Source organism: Balearica regulorum, chromosome 10 (assembly GCF_011004875.1).
Source record: "Balearica regulorum gibbericeps isolate bBalReg1 chromosome 10, bBalReg1.pri, whole genome shotgun sequence".
Classification (NCBI taxonomy): Eukaryota; Metazoa; Chordata; class Aves; order Gruiformes; family Gruidae; genus Balearica; species Balearica regulorum.
Window position 1 is genome coordinate 12835030 of NC_046193.1, and position 15919 is coordinate 12850948.

Sequence of the window (15919 nt, forward strand, 5' to 3'; positions counted from 1 at the left end):
GTCTTCTCCGGCCTGAGGCATGTTTTGTACCACAGATCCTTCACATCACTCTTTCAGGCATGGGATTTACAGAAGAGCCAACTGAAGCGCCTTGGCACCAAGACCTCCGCTGCGCTGAGCCTTTCTTTCACAATCTAATCCTGTGACTACTGGTCTTATTGCTTGCTCCTTCCATCCAAGGATCACACAAACGTAAATTAAGTCCCACAGTATCACCATGATGCATTATTATCCCCGCTTTACAAGAAAGGGAAGTGTGGCACATGGCAATTCAGTCCTTCGTCCTGGGTCACACAGTGAGTCACCATCACAGTCTCAAGCAGCCTCTGAAGCCCTTCCTCCTTCGCACTGACCACTAGAGCTTGAATTTCCCTCAGAACCTGTTTGCTCTAATTTATTAACCACAGTTTTACTGCAGCTGCAGACCTGTTCCACAGCGGTCAGAAACCACAGAAGGCATTCGGGTCCCAGTGCAGCTGCCAGGCGAGGCGTGAGGGCTCCGGCGAAGGGAGAGCTGACACATCTTGTGCCTCCCAAGAACTTTCTCAGATGAGAAAAACTTCTGAAGGCAACTTCAGATCTGTTCCATCACCTCCCTGTTACCCAGCACCTGAAAAGTTACATCCAGGTGAATCAATATTTCAGGCACTAATGTCCTGATTACAGAGCTGGCTACAAAGGAAATTAATGAATAATAATTTCAAGAAGGGATTTAAAATTTCCATTTTCATTTTATTGTCAAAGTAAATATATTTTTATGAAGAACAAAAGAAAATATACAGAATTGTAACTTATGTACACTGGCTTTATAGGTATTTTTGTTTCCAATTTACACAAATTTTGATACGTTATTAAAAGATATTTTATATAGATATGCATCTATGTACAGTTTTATTTACATACATTCATAGGATGTGATATAAACCAGTCAATAGATGATAGTTCATTTATATTAATTTCTAGAGGACAAAAGGAATGCATTCGCTTTAGCTAGACCTGCTGTTCTTGCACAGCACAGGCTCCTGCTCTGCCTAGCGCTAGAATCGCAGTTTCCTATTTCCCATTTTGCCGACAAAAAGACAAACAGATGCTGTCTGCGAATGGAAAGGAAATGCAACATCCATTATAAAATTGTTCCTAATTACTGAATTCTATTTTCTTCTAAAGCTTCTTACAATCGCCAGAGTTCAAAAGGAAAAACAAAACAAGAAGAAACACAAACAAAATCTCTTGCCTGCTACCATCTGATTATTTGTTTAAATTCCCTTCTTAGCCAGCTACCACACAAATTTGTTCCTTTTGGCTACTGTTCTCACCCATTCGCCCACCCCAGCTGCACGGAGCTCTGACATGGCTGTCGGGAAGGAGAGGATTAGCACTTGAACATCACCCTTGGACAGAAGATCTCACGGTGCGGTCCCACCAGGCCACGATGCCTCCCACCCTCCCCTGGGTCCAGGTACATCCCACAAGACCCTGCCAACCAGTGGGCAAATGGAGACTTAGCTCCAGCCAGCAAGGCGTTGACTCGCAGTGGATGCTCGGCATGCCCGGTGCTCACCAGGGCCACCGGGCACCTCCAGGGCTGGCGCTCTGGTTTCTCCCCCAAGATCACACAAAAGAACAGGAGCAGAGACAGGAACAGAGCTCAGCCGTTCTCAAAAAATGGCTTCCTGCTGCTCTACACGCCAAACAGCTCTTCTGCTAAAGACAGTGGATGCTGCGAAGCGGTCAAAGGAAAGCAGCGTTTCCCTCGATGCACGGGCATCCCTCCACCCCCATGGCAGCACAGGATGGGAGAAGCATGCACACGGTATGCGCTCAGCCACACCAAAAGGCTCCACTCCAAGCCATTGCACCCTGCCTGAGCTTCCAGGTTTGCTTGGGACATGCCTTTGCTTAAATATATATATATATGTATGTATGAATATATATACATAAATATTTATAGATAGCCCTGGCCAAGGAAGAGGTAAATGTGAGCTGGAGAAGTCAGAGAGGCACAGAGGCACATTCCAGCGCTCCCCATGCCTTGCCTCCCCCTGTCCCCGACTCCCACTGTTCCTCCTCCTATGGCCAGCCCCTACAAATCCTTGGCTCAGGCGACCCAAAAACAAAGGAGTTGTTTTCATTTCAAAAGGAATTTGCTGTTTCCAAACTGGACAAATAGAGCAGCTTAATAAAAACTCACAATGAATGGCCTGTACATGAGCAAAGCCCTTAGGAATGCCAGGGCTATAATTAACTAGCAGCAAGCAACTCTTACATTTTCCTGTGCAGCAGAAAACAGCTAAAAATAAAACACTGTAATTTCCAAAAGAAGCAGCAGCAAAGGAGGGAAAGATAGAAGGAAATGAAAATAACATCCTTAAAAAAAAAAAAAAAAAAAAAAAAAGGAAGAAGCACCCCCTCCCTTGACCCAAAAAGAACTTCATTCTCAAATCATCTTTAAAGGACATGGGACACTCAGACATGGTGGTATCAAGTAACAGCATTGACTGTTCTGTGGAGACAAATAAATTATCACTAGAAATATAGTGAGCAAAGTGCTGTCATCAGCTGTTGTAGGATGGCTGGGCGGGAAGGGCAAAGCGGGACCAATCAGTTCACAGAGCGGACGGAGCGGTTGCTTCGTGGGAACCGATGCACCTTGACATGTTTGGACAAGTGGTCACTTCGCGCAAACTTCTTCTCACAGACAGGACACTGATAGGGTTTCACCCCTGAGTGGGAGCGCCTGTGCCGGGACAGCTCATCTGACCTGGAGAACCTGCAAGAGAAGAGAAGCCCTTTCAGACAAATAGGTTTTTACATTGCTAAGTTTCTCACAGCGGGGAAAAAAGTCCCCTCAGGCCACTGGCAGACTCCGCTTGTGGCAAAGCTCAAGCGTGCGAACGGAAAGGTCTGGTCCCAACCAGCAGTCAGCAGCAGTGATGGAAACACAATTATCAACCTCATCCCATGTCAGCTCTGGACTCAGAGCAATGCATGGAGGCAATGGTTGTATGAACCTTGCCCTAAACCCAATAACATGGGTACAGCTCAACTAAAACAGCGTTGCTCTTGATCCCTCTGCCAGTCCCCTTCAAAGCCTGTCCTGCAACCTCTCTCATGCAAATCCAAGCACAGACCACTCTCAAGCAGAGATAACAACCAACGTCCCGCAGATGAGGTCTGCTCCAAGCTCCCCCTGACACGACCACAACGGACATCCAGTAATTGCACCTAGTTTGAGATGGACCCCAGATAACAGCCAGACAGAGCTACCCAGAAGCTACATCTGATCCAGCTTATCAGATCCAGCTGAAAAATTGGCTTTTGAACATGCTCCTGCAGGCTAAATAGTCATTAACAGCTTAGTACCAGGGATGCTCAACATCATAACAGCTGACATCCAGGTGGGCCCCAATGGCCATTAGCGTAGTTACTTCATGGGTAAATTGAAATCAAGATTGAGCCTTTAATTACCAAAATTGTCTCCCTGAATCATTTAAATTTTACATATTTCCCACCTCCCATCTCCACAGAAAAATCCCCAAACAGCTACCATGAATCCCACAGGATTTACTGAACTGAAATCAGCTAATCCTTTGGTCTTAACAGCAGGGCTGGCTCTATTTCCAGCTTGGACCTGACTGGGAGCCACAGGGTTAATTAATAATTTCACACTAAAACAGCCCTGTCCAGATGGGTACAAAAAATTTGCTGCCTGACAAAGGGCAATTAAGTGTTTTGTTGCCAGAGCAGTAACAAAGACCAACACAGAAAGAGAGCTTGCAAGAAATGGTATCAGCTGTTTATTTACAATAAATAAATGAAGTCATGGGCAGTAGCTGAATAAATGAGGGAAAGGACATGTAGAAAAATGTGCCCTTCTGGAGCAAAATATCACTTCACCAACAGAGTGAATATGCTACTTTTATGAAAGGGGGGGAAACAGGACCACTGGGCTCCTATGAATAATTCCTTCATGCAAGAAAAATAAGTTTCCACATAAAGGTTTTAATTAGGTCTGATCTCCCACTACCAGTTAAGGAACAGGGCACAGGCACTGGGAAAGCGGGGAATGCTTTCCTCAGTTCCTGCAGCTCTGCAGTGATGCTACCCAGAGAGTGTTCTGCAGCCAGCGCAAAGCAGATGCAGATACTCACCGTGGGTAAGATATAGTGTGGACACACCTCTCCCGAGGGCATTTCTAGGGGAGGTTCCTTCACCCATTCTCTTGCTTCTCTGCCTTGTCCTTGCTTTGGTATCCCCATGGTGACTCAAATTCACCACTAAGAGCCATAGGCAGATACCCTAATAGATCCATCAACCTGCTCCTCACCTGGGACGTGTCTTCTCTGTAAAGGCTATGATGAAACCCTTTACAGAGAAACCCATCTCTTCACCTGTAGTACCTGCCCATTTGCTTTCTCTAGCATCCCTGCTCCTTCCAGCCATGGTGTCCCAAAACCACAGTCTGGACCTGGGAACAGCAGGGTCAGGGGTTTCTCCCGAGTCCTTAGCAGTGAGCTTGTCCGAGTGCCACATCCCTGGAGGGATGCTCTCGTAGAGCTATGGATGAGTGGGACTAAGCATCTTTCTGGAGAGGGCATGACATTGCCCATGCAGACTGCCTCAACGGGACCCAGCATTAGACAACGAATGGACCTGTTGCCAGTGGTGGCAACTGCATCCGGGGGAAAGAGGGAGCAGAGAGGGAAAAGCGCCTTTGCAAAGAGCCATCCTCTTATATACAGGCTTATCACTAGGAGAAGGAGTAAAACCAGATGTGGCCAGGTTGCCTTGTCCTGTGTCCTTGGCCATTAAGGTCACCATCTGCAACAGAAGTGCAGTAGCACATGGCTAATCCCAAGTGCATTTTGATGGGGATTGCATGGATGGTGGGGGAGAAAGAGGTGCATATCAGGAATGAGCAGCTCTGCTCATACCCTGGGAGCTCGGATGAGTTCATCCGATAAAAATACACTCTGCCTCATAACGATGTCCTTAGCTGAAGAGGCAGGAATGTTGCAATACTGTTCCCCAGCAGTCACGGAAAGATCAACTTACAGAGCCCACAGAAATAAACCTCGAGCTGTCGGTGTGTTTACAAAAAAACAACGCAAAGGTTAGGACAAGGAAGCTGGGAGGATCTGGTGGCCTAGGTCTGCAGTGAAATGATATTTGCAGCATGTTCTGGCACTGAGATCACCTCAAGAAAACTGCAAATAATCCACAGTGGAATGCCAAATTCAAACAAAAACAAGGTACCCCAAAGGAACACCTCACTATCCCAAGTCACTGCCATTTCCAGAAAGATTCCTCCTCAAAGGTGGAGGGATCTGGGTAATCCCACAACGATTAGAAGAGTCTCCTTCATCCTTCTATCTGGTGGGACCCCAAAGGGCCTGTAACTACATCTCCCTTGGAGACGAATCCTAGAGCTCCCCAATGCGTAGGATGTGTCCTGTGTCTCCCAGCCAAACGAGGACATCATTACGTAGCTGACAGGGCAAGAAAGGTCGATAGCTTCAGCCTAGTACTCCATGGTTCCTACCATGGCCACCAGCCATTGAGACTGACTCAGGCTGTACCTCTCCTCTGCAGTGGAGGCTCTAGATTCATCCTGCCCATCCCCAAAGCACAGCTACCGTAAACCAGCGCTCCTCTTGCGCACCTGCAAACGCCTTTGCACAGCACCAGCAAAAGCAGCCAATGCGAGACGCCTGCCCTGACCTGTCCCACGCACGGTCCTCCCCATACACGGTCCTGGCCACATGCATTACAAACCTTTAAACGCTCCCTACCAAATCAGGCAGAGCTGGTATTGCATGCTGTCACCCGCCAGCTGCAGGGAAGTGCCTCCAGCCAGAAGATGCGGCAGGACATTTAAACGCGATTGCCTAATCCCCCAGGCCTTACAACAACCGCAGTTTTGTACGCTGCTGCACCAGCGAGAGCTTCTCCTGCTCCATGCTGTAACACAGCTGCTGGGCACCGGCCCACGCTGCAGCTCAGCTTTTCGGTCGGGGCTGTCTGCGGAGCAGTGCTAACCAGAGGCTGCTGTGTGCCAAAGGTATAAGCTGGCGTGACACGGATCAGCGCGCTGACCGGTACAGCGGGGCATCTAAAGCAACGGGTCACCGGTCACTTATGAACGCCTCTCTGCAGCCTGCCGAAAACAGCTCTCGCCCCGTGCCAAGGAAGGGCACAAGCAAGCAGGGTTCAGCCTCCTCCAGAGAGGTCCTTGGGGGTTTCTGGCTGTCCTAGGGGCTGGCAAAAGGGTTTTTCTGTGCTCACGCCCCTACCTTGGTGCATTTAAAGCATATAGTTTCACCACAGCAGGACTGCCCAGAGAGCAAGGAAAGCTTTAACTCCCCCACAGCTCAGCCACTTTGTGCTAGGCAACACTTTGTTTTGTTTTTGAAATTACTATCTTCAGTGAGCTCAGATCTTAAGTGTCTTCAGTGAAAAAATAAATACACAAGCACAAGAATGCTGGGAAGGGGCGGGGGGCAAAGCCCAGCAGTGTTCTGGTGCTTAAATTCATTTGAGATGATATAAAACTGGGAGCAAACAGAGAGTCCAGATGCATTTGACTTAAGTCATTGAGATCACAGCTCTCGCTGAACTTCTGGAAAAGGTAAACACGCTTTATTGACAAAAGGGGACAGAGTAATTCAGTGCTCAACTGGGTCTGGCCTTTGATGTGGGAGCAGCACGTAGGGGATGTGCAGGAATCTCAGGCCGGCCCTAAGGATTGCTGTGAGCACAGGAAGCGGCTCCCCAGGTGCTGCCTCCCCTGCTGGCTATAAATCTCCCCCCTCAGAGCAGAGCCCTTCCAAAGTTTGGGGGTGTTGGGGACTGGGGTACCAGCCTGGGCTGTGAAATGCAAGGCAAACAGCAATAAAGGGTTTGAAAAGCCCCTCCAGCAGCTGTTTGTGGACAGGACATGCGTTCCTCGTAGCTACAGTGATTAATCATCTCATCCCTGTTGGGCTTCTCATCTTTAAAGAGTTGTGGCTGGCTAAAAGTTCAGGGTGCTCCAGGCTGCAGCACCTGCTCTTCTCTTGGCCCACCTTACACCTGCATCCTGCTTTTGATCCACACCATTCGCTGTAACGCTGGGAGAAGGCAGGCACCCCAGCATAAATTCAAACTCCATCCCTTACCACTTCATATTTTTCCTAAGTGTTCCCCCGTTTTGCAGCCTGGGAAACACCAGCTCTGTAATAAGACAGAGCTGGAGAAGGTCACCCACAGGCAACGCTTCGGGCTCCTGATCTTGAGCCACAAAAGTCACTGGGACTGTTGGTATAAGTCTCAGCATGGATCAGACGAATCCTCACGTGTCACAAAAATGAGAGTTTTGCTCACATCCCAGCACAAGGAAAGCCAACACGACACCCACAGGCACGTTCGCAGGCAGGAGGCACATCTGCTGCCTGTGCGCACGTACTCTGGCAACCAACTAAAAAGGAGTGAGTGCCTCTACTGCAGGTCAGGAGCAAACCAGCCTGCAGCTCATGGGACCAACCAGCTAAATAACGGAGCTTTAATTGCAGTGCATCCTGAGCAGCGAGCCACTGAGCTTGGCTCATGAGAAGTGCCACCAGCACAAAAGGAAAGAAAATCATCACCAGTTTATAGAGCCACCATAAACTGAAACGGGAAAGAAAAATCACCAAAGAAATTAACTGCATTGATCTCCTCAGTCCCACCAAGAGGCAAACTTCGAACTGCAAACTGGTCCAGTTTGGGAGCGGAGGATTCAGCCCCATTCTGACCTTTTCCCTCAAACCAATCCAGCCATCTCTAACTGCTGCATGTCTCACATACTTGCATTTTTACACAACCCTCTCCTGTTACTTTTTACCTTGTCTGTTCCCCATGATCACAACCCATTTCCTCATTAGACATTGCTCACTGAAGCTCTGCAGGATATTCTTTGAAAGAAACACAGTTTAATTTATACAAGGGAGTTAAGATTTTGTTTTCTCCCATCACAATTTGTGGTGCTGTATATTAACAATTGCAGCAGGCAGGCTAGTAATATAGCTAATCGGAAAGATGGAGGAAGGCTTCCGTCAAAGTTTCCTTAAAATAAAAGGTTGATTTTTCTTAACAAAGTTTTAATTTCTCAACTAGTATTAAAAATACAAAAAAAAAATTAGGAGATACTCTCTGCGAAACATTGTGCTCAAACCTGCAATCTTCCATTCAAGCAATGCTTAACTCCACCTCAGCCTTCTGGTTATGTCGTTACATCTGACAGCTTTTTGCAACTTTGAGTGGCACCCACACATTTTTCTGAATCAATGCAGAGAATGAAACCCAGAGCATGCCAGAGTGTCACTGCCAGCATTTCCAGAAGGAGTGGGATGGAGTGCATTTTCTATGAAACTGCACGGAATACTGCTGCTCTTAACCACGCTCACTTGTCACAGTCCTTCAGTGATCACGTCTGGCCCCGTGCAGTTGGAGCCGCACACAGCCGCGCACAGTGATTCTGCCCTAAACCATCCCATTCGCTTACAGCCCTCAGCTGGTACCAGCCGAGCATCTGCTGCAGCTGGTGTGTTGCAACCAGACCGATGTGAACACAAGGTATTGCCTGCGGTAACAAGCTTAATCTGACCCTCTTGGAATGAAATACAAATTACAATGGACTACTTTTATTTTTTTTTTAATACACTTAAACAGCTGGTGCCAGCAGGTGATGCTCTGCTATTTAATTTATCAAAGCCCCTGGACTACCTAAAAGGAAGAAAGAGGTCTTAATTCTCAAACCAACTGAACAGGTTTGAAGAACAGAAACAGTTTATAAATCAGAGTGCAAGCCTACTTGCTTGGCAAGTTATGTCGAGCGAGTAGAAGAGGGGTAGGGGGAGTGGACAGTGCTGCACCCCAGTACTAACCTCCATCCGCAACCTGGCCACGTGCACGCAAAAGGCTTTTCTCCTGTATGCCTCCTCAGGTGGGCTTTCAAATGGCTGCTTTTCGTGTACATCTTGGTACAACCAGGAAAAGAACATTTGTGCATTTTAATGAGTTCTGCTGCAGGGTTCTTTTGAAATTTCTGACCCATGATGATTCCTGTCTGACCCTGGATCATGCCTCCTGGCCCAATTGGCTTGGCAGCGATGGGGACGGGAGCAATGCGGACAAATTTAGAGGACAAGTTCAAATTGGACGACTGAACTATCTGCGGCACAAGGGCAAATGTCTGTCCTTGGATGTTGACTAGGAGCTGTGCAATTTTAATGTTCTCTTGTGCTGGTCCTTGGGAACTAGGGCTCGTGTTGGACTCCTGTTTGATCTGTACAGGCTGAATTTGGAGCATAACCGGTATCCCGTTCTCCAGGGACATTCCTCCATTTGAAGCTTGGCCACCTTCCGTTGAGCAGCTCAACTGTTCGTTTTTACTCTCTTTTAAACTAGCGCTGGGTAACATATGGTCTTTTTGCTGTAGTGAAGCAATAGAAACTTGGCTGCAAGCTCTCAAGTCCTTGGTCTCACTTTTAGGTCTTTCTTTGAGCTCCAACTCCATGTTCTCCTCCAGAAATTCCTCAATTTCCTCAAGCGTGGGCTGAAATGGTCCAGAGTCTTCCATATCCACGGCAAATTCAGGCAACCTAAAGTACTCCTCCTTCACTATCGGCTGAAGTCTCCTTTTGTCCCACCATGACGCAGCGGTGTTCCCCAAAGATGCCTGGGACAATAAGTAGTCTAAGATACTGTCCTGACTTTCTGCACTGGACGTGCTTCCATAGCTGGAGCTGAGAACCTGGGAGTCAGGGCTGGAACAAGAACAAAAGCTGGACGAGTCGCTGTCATCTTCTGACAGGGGAGAGGGCAGCATTTGGTAGGACCTCACCCCTGCTGTCATGTCCCCAAAGTATCCAAGAGAAGATCTTGTAGATGAAAAGGATTCATCAGTAGGCAGCAAGTGATCCACCATTCCTGGGCAATCTCTTATGGATATCCCAACAGCATATAACAGGCGGCAAAAGTTCAGGTGAAAGCCTGAGTGAAGGAAAACAAAACAGCAACAGTCAGAAGTCGGTTTAATCATTTATCTCCACGAACTAAAGCTCGTAAAGCCCTCTAGCTCACAAGAACGTCCTAAGCATCCAGCCTCGCTGAGCACACATGCTGCTACACGCTTTGATACGTTTGTACCACCCCTTAAGGACCGTCAGGGCTGAAGCATTTTGCAGGATTGCACCACGTATTTGCAAAAGAATTCTTTCAGAAATCATTTCCCAACTGTGTGCACTCTAGATTTACAGCTCCCTTCCAGAATATTACTGGCCAGAGAAAATAAATTATGGGCTTTCACCTACCAGTGAAACCTAGAGCCAAAGAAGGGAATGGGGAGAAAAAATAAAGTGTTGAAATTTTTACCACAAAAAAAAAAAACCAAATAAAAAAAGTTTATTGCTGGTGGCCATAAAATGCAAATCCTTTCCTTATCTTGTAGCTTTCCACCAACCTTATTTTTAACTTCCTCTGTTCCACAAATATAGGCTAATCAGCATAATGCAAGGATCAATCTCTCAGGAGCCAAAAATATTTACTGTGCTTCAGCATTTACTACGCGGATTTTCCCCTCCAGATGTAATGAATCAGCGTGCCAACGTCATCATCACCTGCACTGCCCTTAATAAGACTGGCACTGTGCTGAGCTAATTGCTGTGTCCTGGCAAGCTGGCTGGTGGCTGGTTTCACCTCATCACTCCATACTCCTCTCTCTTTGGGTACAGAGGTCAAGGTGATCTGAACCTCGTGCCAGTTGCTAAACTGGGAGGGCTCATACGGACCCTTGGCATCTCAATTTGCCGTGACCCACGGTGGGCAGCTACGCTCCCAGTTTCTCCCCCAGGTTGAAGCAGTGAGCGGGCAGCATCCCGCAAGCCCCTACTCACGTGAGCCATAACCCCACTGCAACCCCATGGAGGCACAAGGGCAAAATCCATCCTTCCTAGTGCAGCCCACCGCAACGCTCACCGACAGTGGCAACCGTCCTGCACTTTCCCAGTTAGAGCCACGCAAACTTCCTAGAAAGGTTTCTGGGGAGGGGAAGGCAGGAGGGACATCTGCATATTTGTTTTCTTTTCTTTCCCCCCAGAGGAAAAAAAAAAAAAAAAAAAATTGCTTACGGAGGGAGACTATGCCGCTTAGAGAGCAAACGCAGAGACCTCCGGATGGAGCAAACACTGGCCCTCAGTCATTCGCTCAAGGTGACTGATTGAAAACAGAGCTGTATACGTGCATAATAAAACAACTCTTTTCGTGGAAGGTATGCGGACTGCAGAGATAGAAGTCATTTGATCAGCCTATGAGGTTTTGTGTGTGTGTGAATTAGGAGGCATGTGACCCAGCGCGAAGGAAATGCCAGTCAATCTTGTTACACGCTGTCATTTTCCACAGGCTCTGCCGCTGCGCTTTGGACGCTTTGCCATGAATAGTCAATAGCTTCCAGTTTTGTGCAGGGAAGGCGATGGTTGTTACTGCTATTGCAGAGCATCCTTGCTGCCTGATCTCTAAAATTTGCCCTGTCTTTGCCTTCTCTGGAGAAAAATTTAAAGGCTCAGTGCTGCAGTGAACACAGAGCGAGATGTTTTATACAACATCTTTAAAGAGCTCCATCCCCTTGGCAGCGTCTATTAATATTTCACAGGAAACAGAGGGGAAAAAAAACCGTATTTCTTAAAGATACAGCTTCCTCCTTCCTATGCACATGGAGGAAGTAGGGGCAGGTTGAAAGAAGGACTTAAAAGTAAGATTGCACATTTTCCTGGTATGCCTGTCAGTCAGCTATGCCTCTGAACCGATAATGAAATACCCACATGTGCCGAACACGAGGAAGTTCAAACAGAGGTTAGTGGCTCTGTTTTGTGACCTTAGTCTATAATCATTCCTTATAGTAAAAGTGAAGAGTCAGAAGAGCTGAACTATTTCTAACACACAGGGCTTCTTTTTTTTTTTAATCTCTGCATTGACAGAAAGTTCCTCCAGCAGAAGTCCCAGACCTGAGCTATTTCCAGTTTTGAAACAGAAAACATAATCTGAGAAGTTTGTATTGGCTTCCAGTAAGAATTCACCCAAGCAGCTCGTTTCTATCTTGCACCAAAAACTGGTGACTGCCTTGTGAAATGTGGGGCAGAAAGGAGGACTTGCCCTCAGATGGTTTCTGAGCTTCCCTCCTACGTCTGCATTGTTCCAGCCTTAACCTCTGAAGAATGGTGCTGTGAGTGAAATCTGGACTGCAACGTGTTGTGGGTTTTTTCTAAGAAAAGCTGGCGTGCTCTGTGCGTGCACGGGAAGAGTGTGCACCAAAAGCAGTTGGTAAAGTTCTTTTTTTTAAAAAAAAAGTTCAAGTTTTCTTTAAATGCCTGTGTGAACTAGGAAGCCACATATCAAAATAGCCATATATTTCACTGGGAATAGAACTAAACCCTAATTTGAATAAGGGCTGAAAGGAAGGGAAAAAAACCCCAACAAACTCCTAGCAACTGCTGTGAGCAAAGTACTTCAGCAGAAAACAGCCAGCATGCTTATTTTGCCATCCCTTTTGACAAGGGGCAATGTCACTTGGTGTAACCGGAGTCATTTTAAGATAGGGGACCATCAGAGGCAAATAGATCCAGGCACATTACGGGCCAGATCTGCTTTCTGTGCACTCTCAAAACTTGCAGAGCAGCCAAGAAGATTTTGGGGAATGCCTGGAATGCAGGATCGGGCAGAGGCTATATTTTATCCTAAAGGCCAGACTAACAACCAAAAAAGCTTTCATCCCTGCTTTGCCTGAAGACACAGCCAAAGCCAGAAGATTCAAAAACAAAACCAAAATGTCAGGGCTACACAAGCTATGAAAACTAACGATGCTGTTTACATAAAGCACTTTCATCTCTAGGAGCCCTGAAAACATGTTAGAAATGTAAGCACCTATCAAGGGACCTCAGTGCCTGAACCACTGAAAAACAGCCACTTCTGGCGTGAAACGCAGCAGCTGTTCAACAGCACACAGCAGCATGACAGAATCCAACTTTTAAGAGTTCCCCGGGTTGTTATGATGTCCTTTCTGCCAGAAACACGTTGTTCTGTTTAAAACCTGTCCATCTAATCACCAGCTAAAAAAAAAAAAAAGACAAAAAACCCCAAAAAACATAGAAGGCATATTCTGACTCAGAGTAACATTAAAATGTTAAATCTCGGGAACTTGCTGAAGCACGGGGACATATTTCCCAGCCTGTCATTTCTGGACAGCCAGTCCAGCGCAACTGATAGCCCAGCAGTACATGGGCTCAGATACCCTGACTGTCATTTCCTATGTATACTGCTGTATACAGCTCTTTCTAGTTTAGGACTAATCTCTTTGGGGTTTTCCCTTGTTTCCTAGAAGATTTTAAATCTGTTCAGGCTGACTCCTGTTCCACGGACAGAACCATAAACCAGGCAGTGAACCAGGCCCAGCATTTCTAAGAAATTAAAATAGAAATGCATTTGGGGGGTGGGGGGGGGGAGCCTAAATAATGATAACAATAATAATGATGATAATAGAAGCCAAGAGCCAGGATATCCATTTGCTCCCATCCCCTCTGCAAGGTGGCCGTGCTGCTTCACCGGGGGGTGTTTAGGGTCTCCCTGTGTTTTTTTCCAACGCCACCGCCTCTGGGAAGCTGCAGAAACGTTCCCAAAGCCTTATTTTCTGGAAACTTGCCCCCTTCTACCCCCAAACTTTGGCTTCACAAGAGGAAGCACTTTATCTGCAGCAGGCACTAGCCCCCCCCCCCCCCCGCCCCCCCCCGGGCTGGCCGCCCCGCAGCGAACGGTGCCCGAAATAACGCGCGGCTCAGCCGGCCGGGCAGTGACAGCGGGCCGGGGGGGCACACGCCATCCCACCCCGGCACAAGCACAGCCGGGTTTCCACGGCTGCAAAGCATTTGCTTGCTTGCTTGGGAGGGGGGTAGGTGGGGGTGTGTATGTTGGTGTTGTTTTGGTGAGGGAGGCGGGTTAATTATTTTTTTTATTGTTTTCCTGTTCCCTCCATCCCTTTTCAGGAGGCTTTGGGGGCCCGAGTCGTGGTCCCCTGGCCGCGCTGACCGGGAGTAACCCACCCCCCCGCCTGTCACACCATGGCACGGCACAGCTCCAGCCTGAAAACAGCCCCCCACCCCTGGCCGCAGCCTGGCACCCCCCTCCTGCACCGCCGGGGGGGGGGGGTGTGTGGGGGGGAGGATTTCACCTTCCACCCCCCCCGTGACCGGGAAGCAGCGGCACAAACACCACCAGCCCGCCCCCCCCCTCACCCCCCGACACCGGCTGCTGGTGCTGCGGCAACGGGGTGCAGGGGCACCGCTGCCGGGACGCGCACCCGCGCAAACCTCCGCGCCCCTCGCACACCCCTACCTGAACTCCTCTGCAAGCCGGGGAGGGAGGGAGAAAACGCCAAGAACGCTCAGAAGAATGCAAAAACAACAATGAAAATAGGGGGGGAACCCCACAAAACCAAACCACAAAAATAAGAACAAAAAAGCAAAAACAATTCTAAAAATGAAAAAAAAATTACAAATGCAAAAATTAAAAAAGGCAACAACAAAACGCAGAAGACCCCACGATAACCAGAAGAAGCCCCGGCGGTGAGCAGGGCAGCGCGGAGCGGCGGAAGGCGGGCGCAGCTCCCCCGGGAGGCGGGTGCGCGGCTGCGGAGCGCGGCCCCGCTCCCGTAGTACTATATCCCCCTCACATGACGGGCGCCCGGCGCCGGCGGGGGAGGCCGGGGAGAGGCTCGACCGCGTCCGCCGCCCCCATTGGCCCCGCCGCGGCGGGGGCCGGCCCGCCACCGGCCTCAATGGGAGCCGCGGCACCGCCCGGCACGGCACGGCCCGGCCCCCGGGGCGGCGCCCGGGAGGGCCAGCACATGGGCGAGCCCCCCGGGGACGTGCGGGACCCCGCAGCGTGCAGGCCCCTGGAGGTGTGCGAATCCCTGGAGGTGTGCAGGCCCCTGGAGGTGTGCGAATCCCTGGAGGTGTGCAGGCTCCTGGAAGTGTGCAAATCCCTGGAGGTGTGCAGGCTCCTGCAAGCGTGTAAGCTCCTGGCTAGGTACAGGCTCCTGGAGGGGTGCGAGGTCCTGGGGATCAGCAGGTCCCTGGAGGTGTGCAAGTCCCATGCCATCGCTCCTGCCCCACGGCCGCACGCCTGCCCCTTTCCCCGGCGTTATTACGGTCATTACTAATTTTTAATATAAATACTTATATTATTTTCATCTATGTATTATACATATATACACTATAGTTATGCAATGTTCAGCATGGATCAGGATCCGTGTTTAACTCCTGCAGAGGTGAAGCCCAGCTGAGGAAGCTTGCAGGAGTGCCAGCTGCAGCAGCAGTGAGTTCTTCTGCTCAACCAGTGTTTTTTCAAATGCAGTTTTTCATTTTTCAGATCCTTGGGAAGGTGCAGCCTGGATATCAGAGCACAGTCTGTGCACCTTTTTGAGAGCTACATAGGACAGAGCACCATCCCTACTCTCCCACTGAGAGGGAGCCTCAGGACTGCAAATTGCTGTCCTGCAGGAAAAATTAAGTGTTATCCTCATTTGATGATTTTTATGGGGGGAAACTGAGGCACAGACAGTCAAACCAAACGTCTGTGGCAGAACCAAGCCACAGTTTCATCTCTTTTCAACTCCAGCCCAGGGCCTTAAACTGGCAAAAAAATCCTCTGCCTGCACTGCTTCAGAATTGCAAGTAACACATTTCACATTTTGGCAAACATAAACCTGTCTCTTCCCAAGAGGACATTCAGCCTCGACACGTCACAGCAGACGCGGCCCAGCAGCAGTGCAGAGGTGACCCCACAGGTGCTGTCTCACCCTGGTGGGTATCACCAAAGGACCTGGGGATGCTCAGGGCTCTGCTCTCATGCA

At 48.8% G+C, this 15919-nt stretch overlaps 1 protein-coding gene across 3 annotated transcripts; it reads right to left on the reverse strand.

Annotated features, from left to right (window-relative positions):
- Nucleotides 1-711: 711 nt before the first annotated feature.
- Nucleotides 712-14749, reverse strand: KLF15 (KLF transcription factor 15). Of its 3 annotated transcripts, none has more exons than XM_075762138.1 (3): nt 14401-14749; nt 8904-10011; nt 712-2770 (listed from the first exon to the last, which is right to left on the reverse strand). In XM_075762138.1, the coding sequence occupies exons 2-3, from the start codon at nt 9944-9946 to the stop codon at nt 2602-2604; spliced, it is 1212 nt and encodes a 403-aa protein (XP_075618253.1). In that variant the 5' UTR covers nt 9947-10011; nt 14401-14749; the 3' UTR covers nt 712-2601. The 3 variants fall into 3 exon arrangements, with proteins under 3 accessions (XP_075618253.1, XP_075618254.1, XP_075618252.1); XM_075762139.1 differs by lacking the exon at nt 14401-14749 and adding an exon at nt 11148-11296; XM_075762137.1 differs by lacking the exon at nt 14401-14749 and adding an exon at nt 10914-10956.
- Nucleotides 14750-15919: the final 1170 nt, after the last annotated feature.

Coding starts and splice junctions, on each gene's coding strand:
- KLF15 (XM_075762137.1), bottom strand. CDS start 10,941: ATGGGGTTGCAGTGGGGTTATGGCTCAC. Junction 10,012..10,913: donor GCAGTGGGGTTATGGCTCAC/GTGAGTAGGGGC, acceptor TCCTTCACTCAG/GCTTTCACCTGAACTTTTGC. Junction 2,771..8,903: donor TGGCCAGGTTGCGGATGGAG/GTTAGTACTGGG, acceptor CTTCTCTTGCAG/GTTCTCCAGGTCAGATGAGC.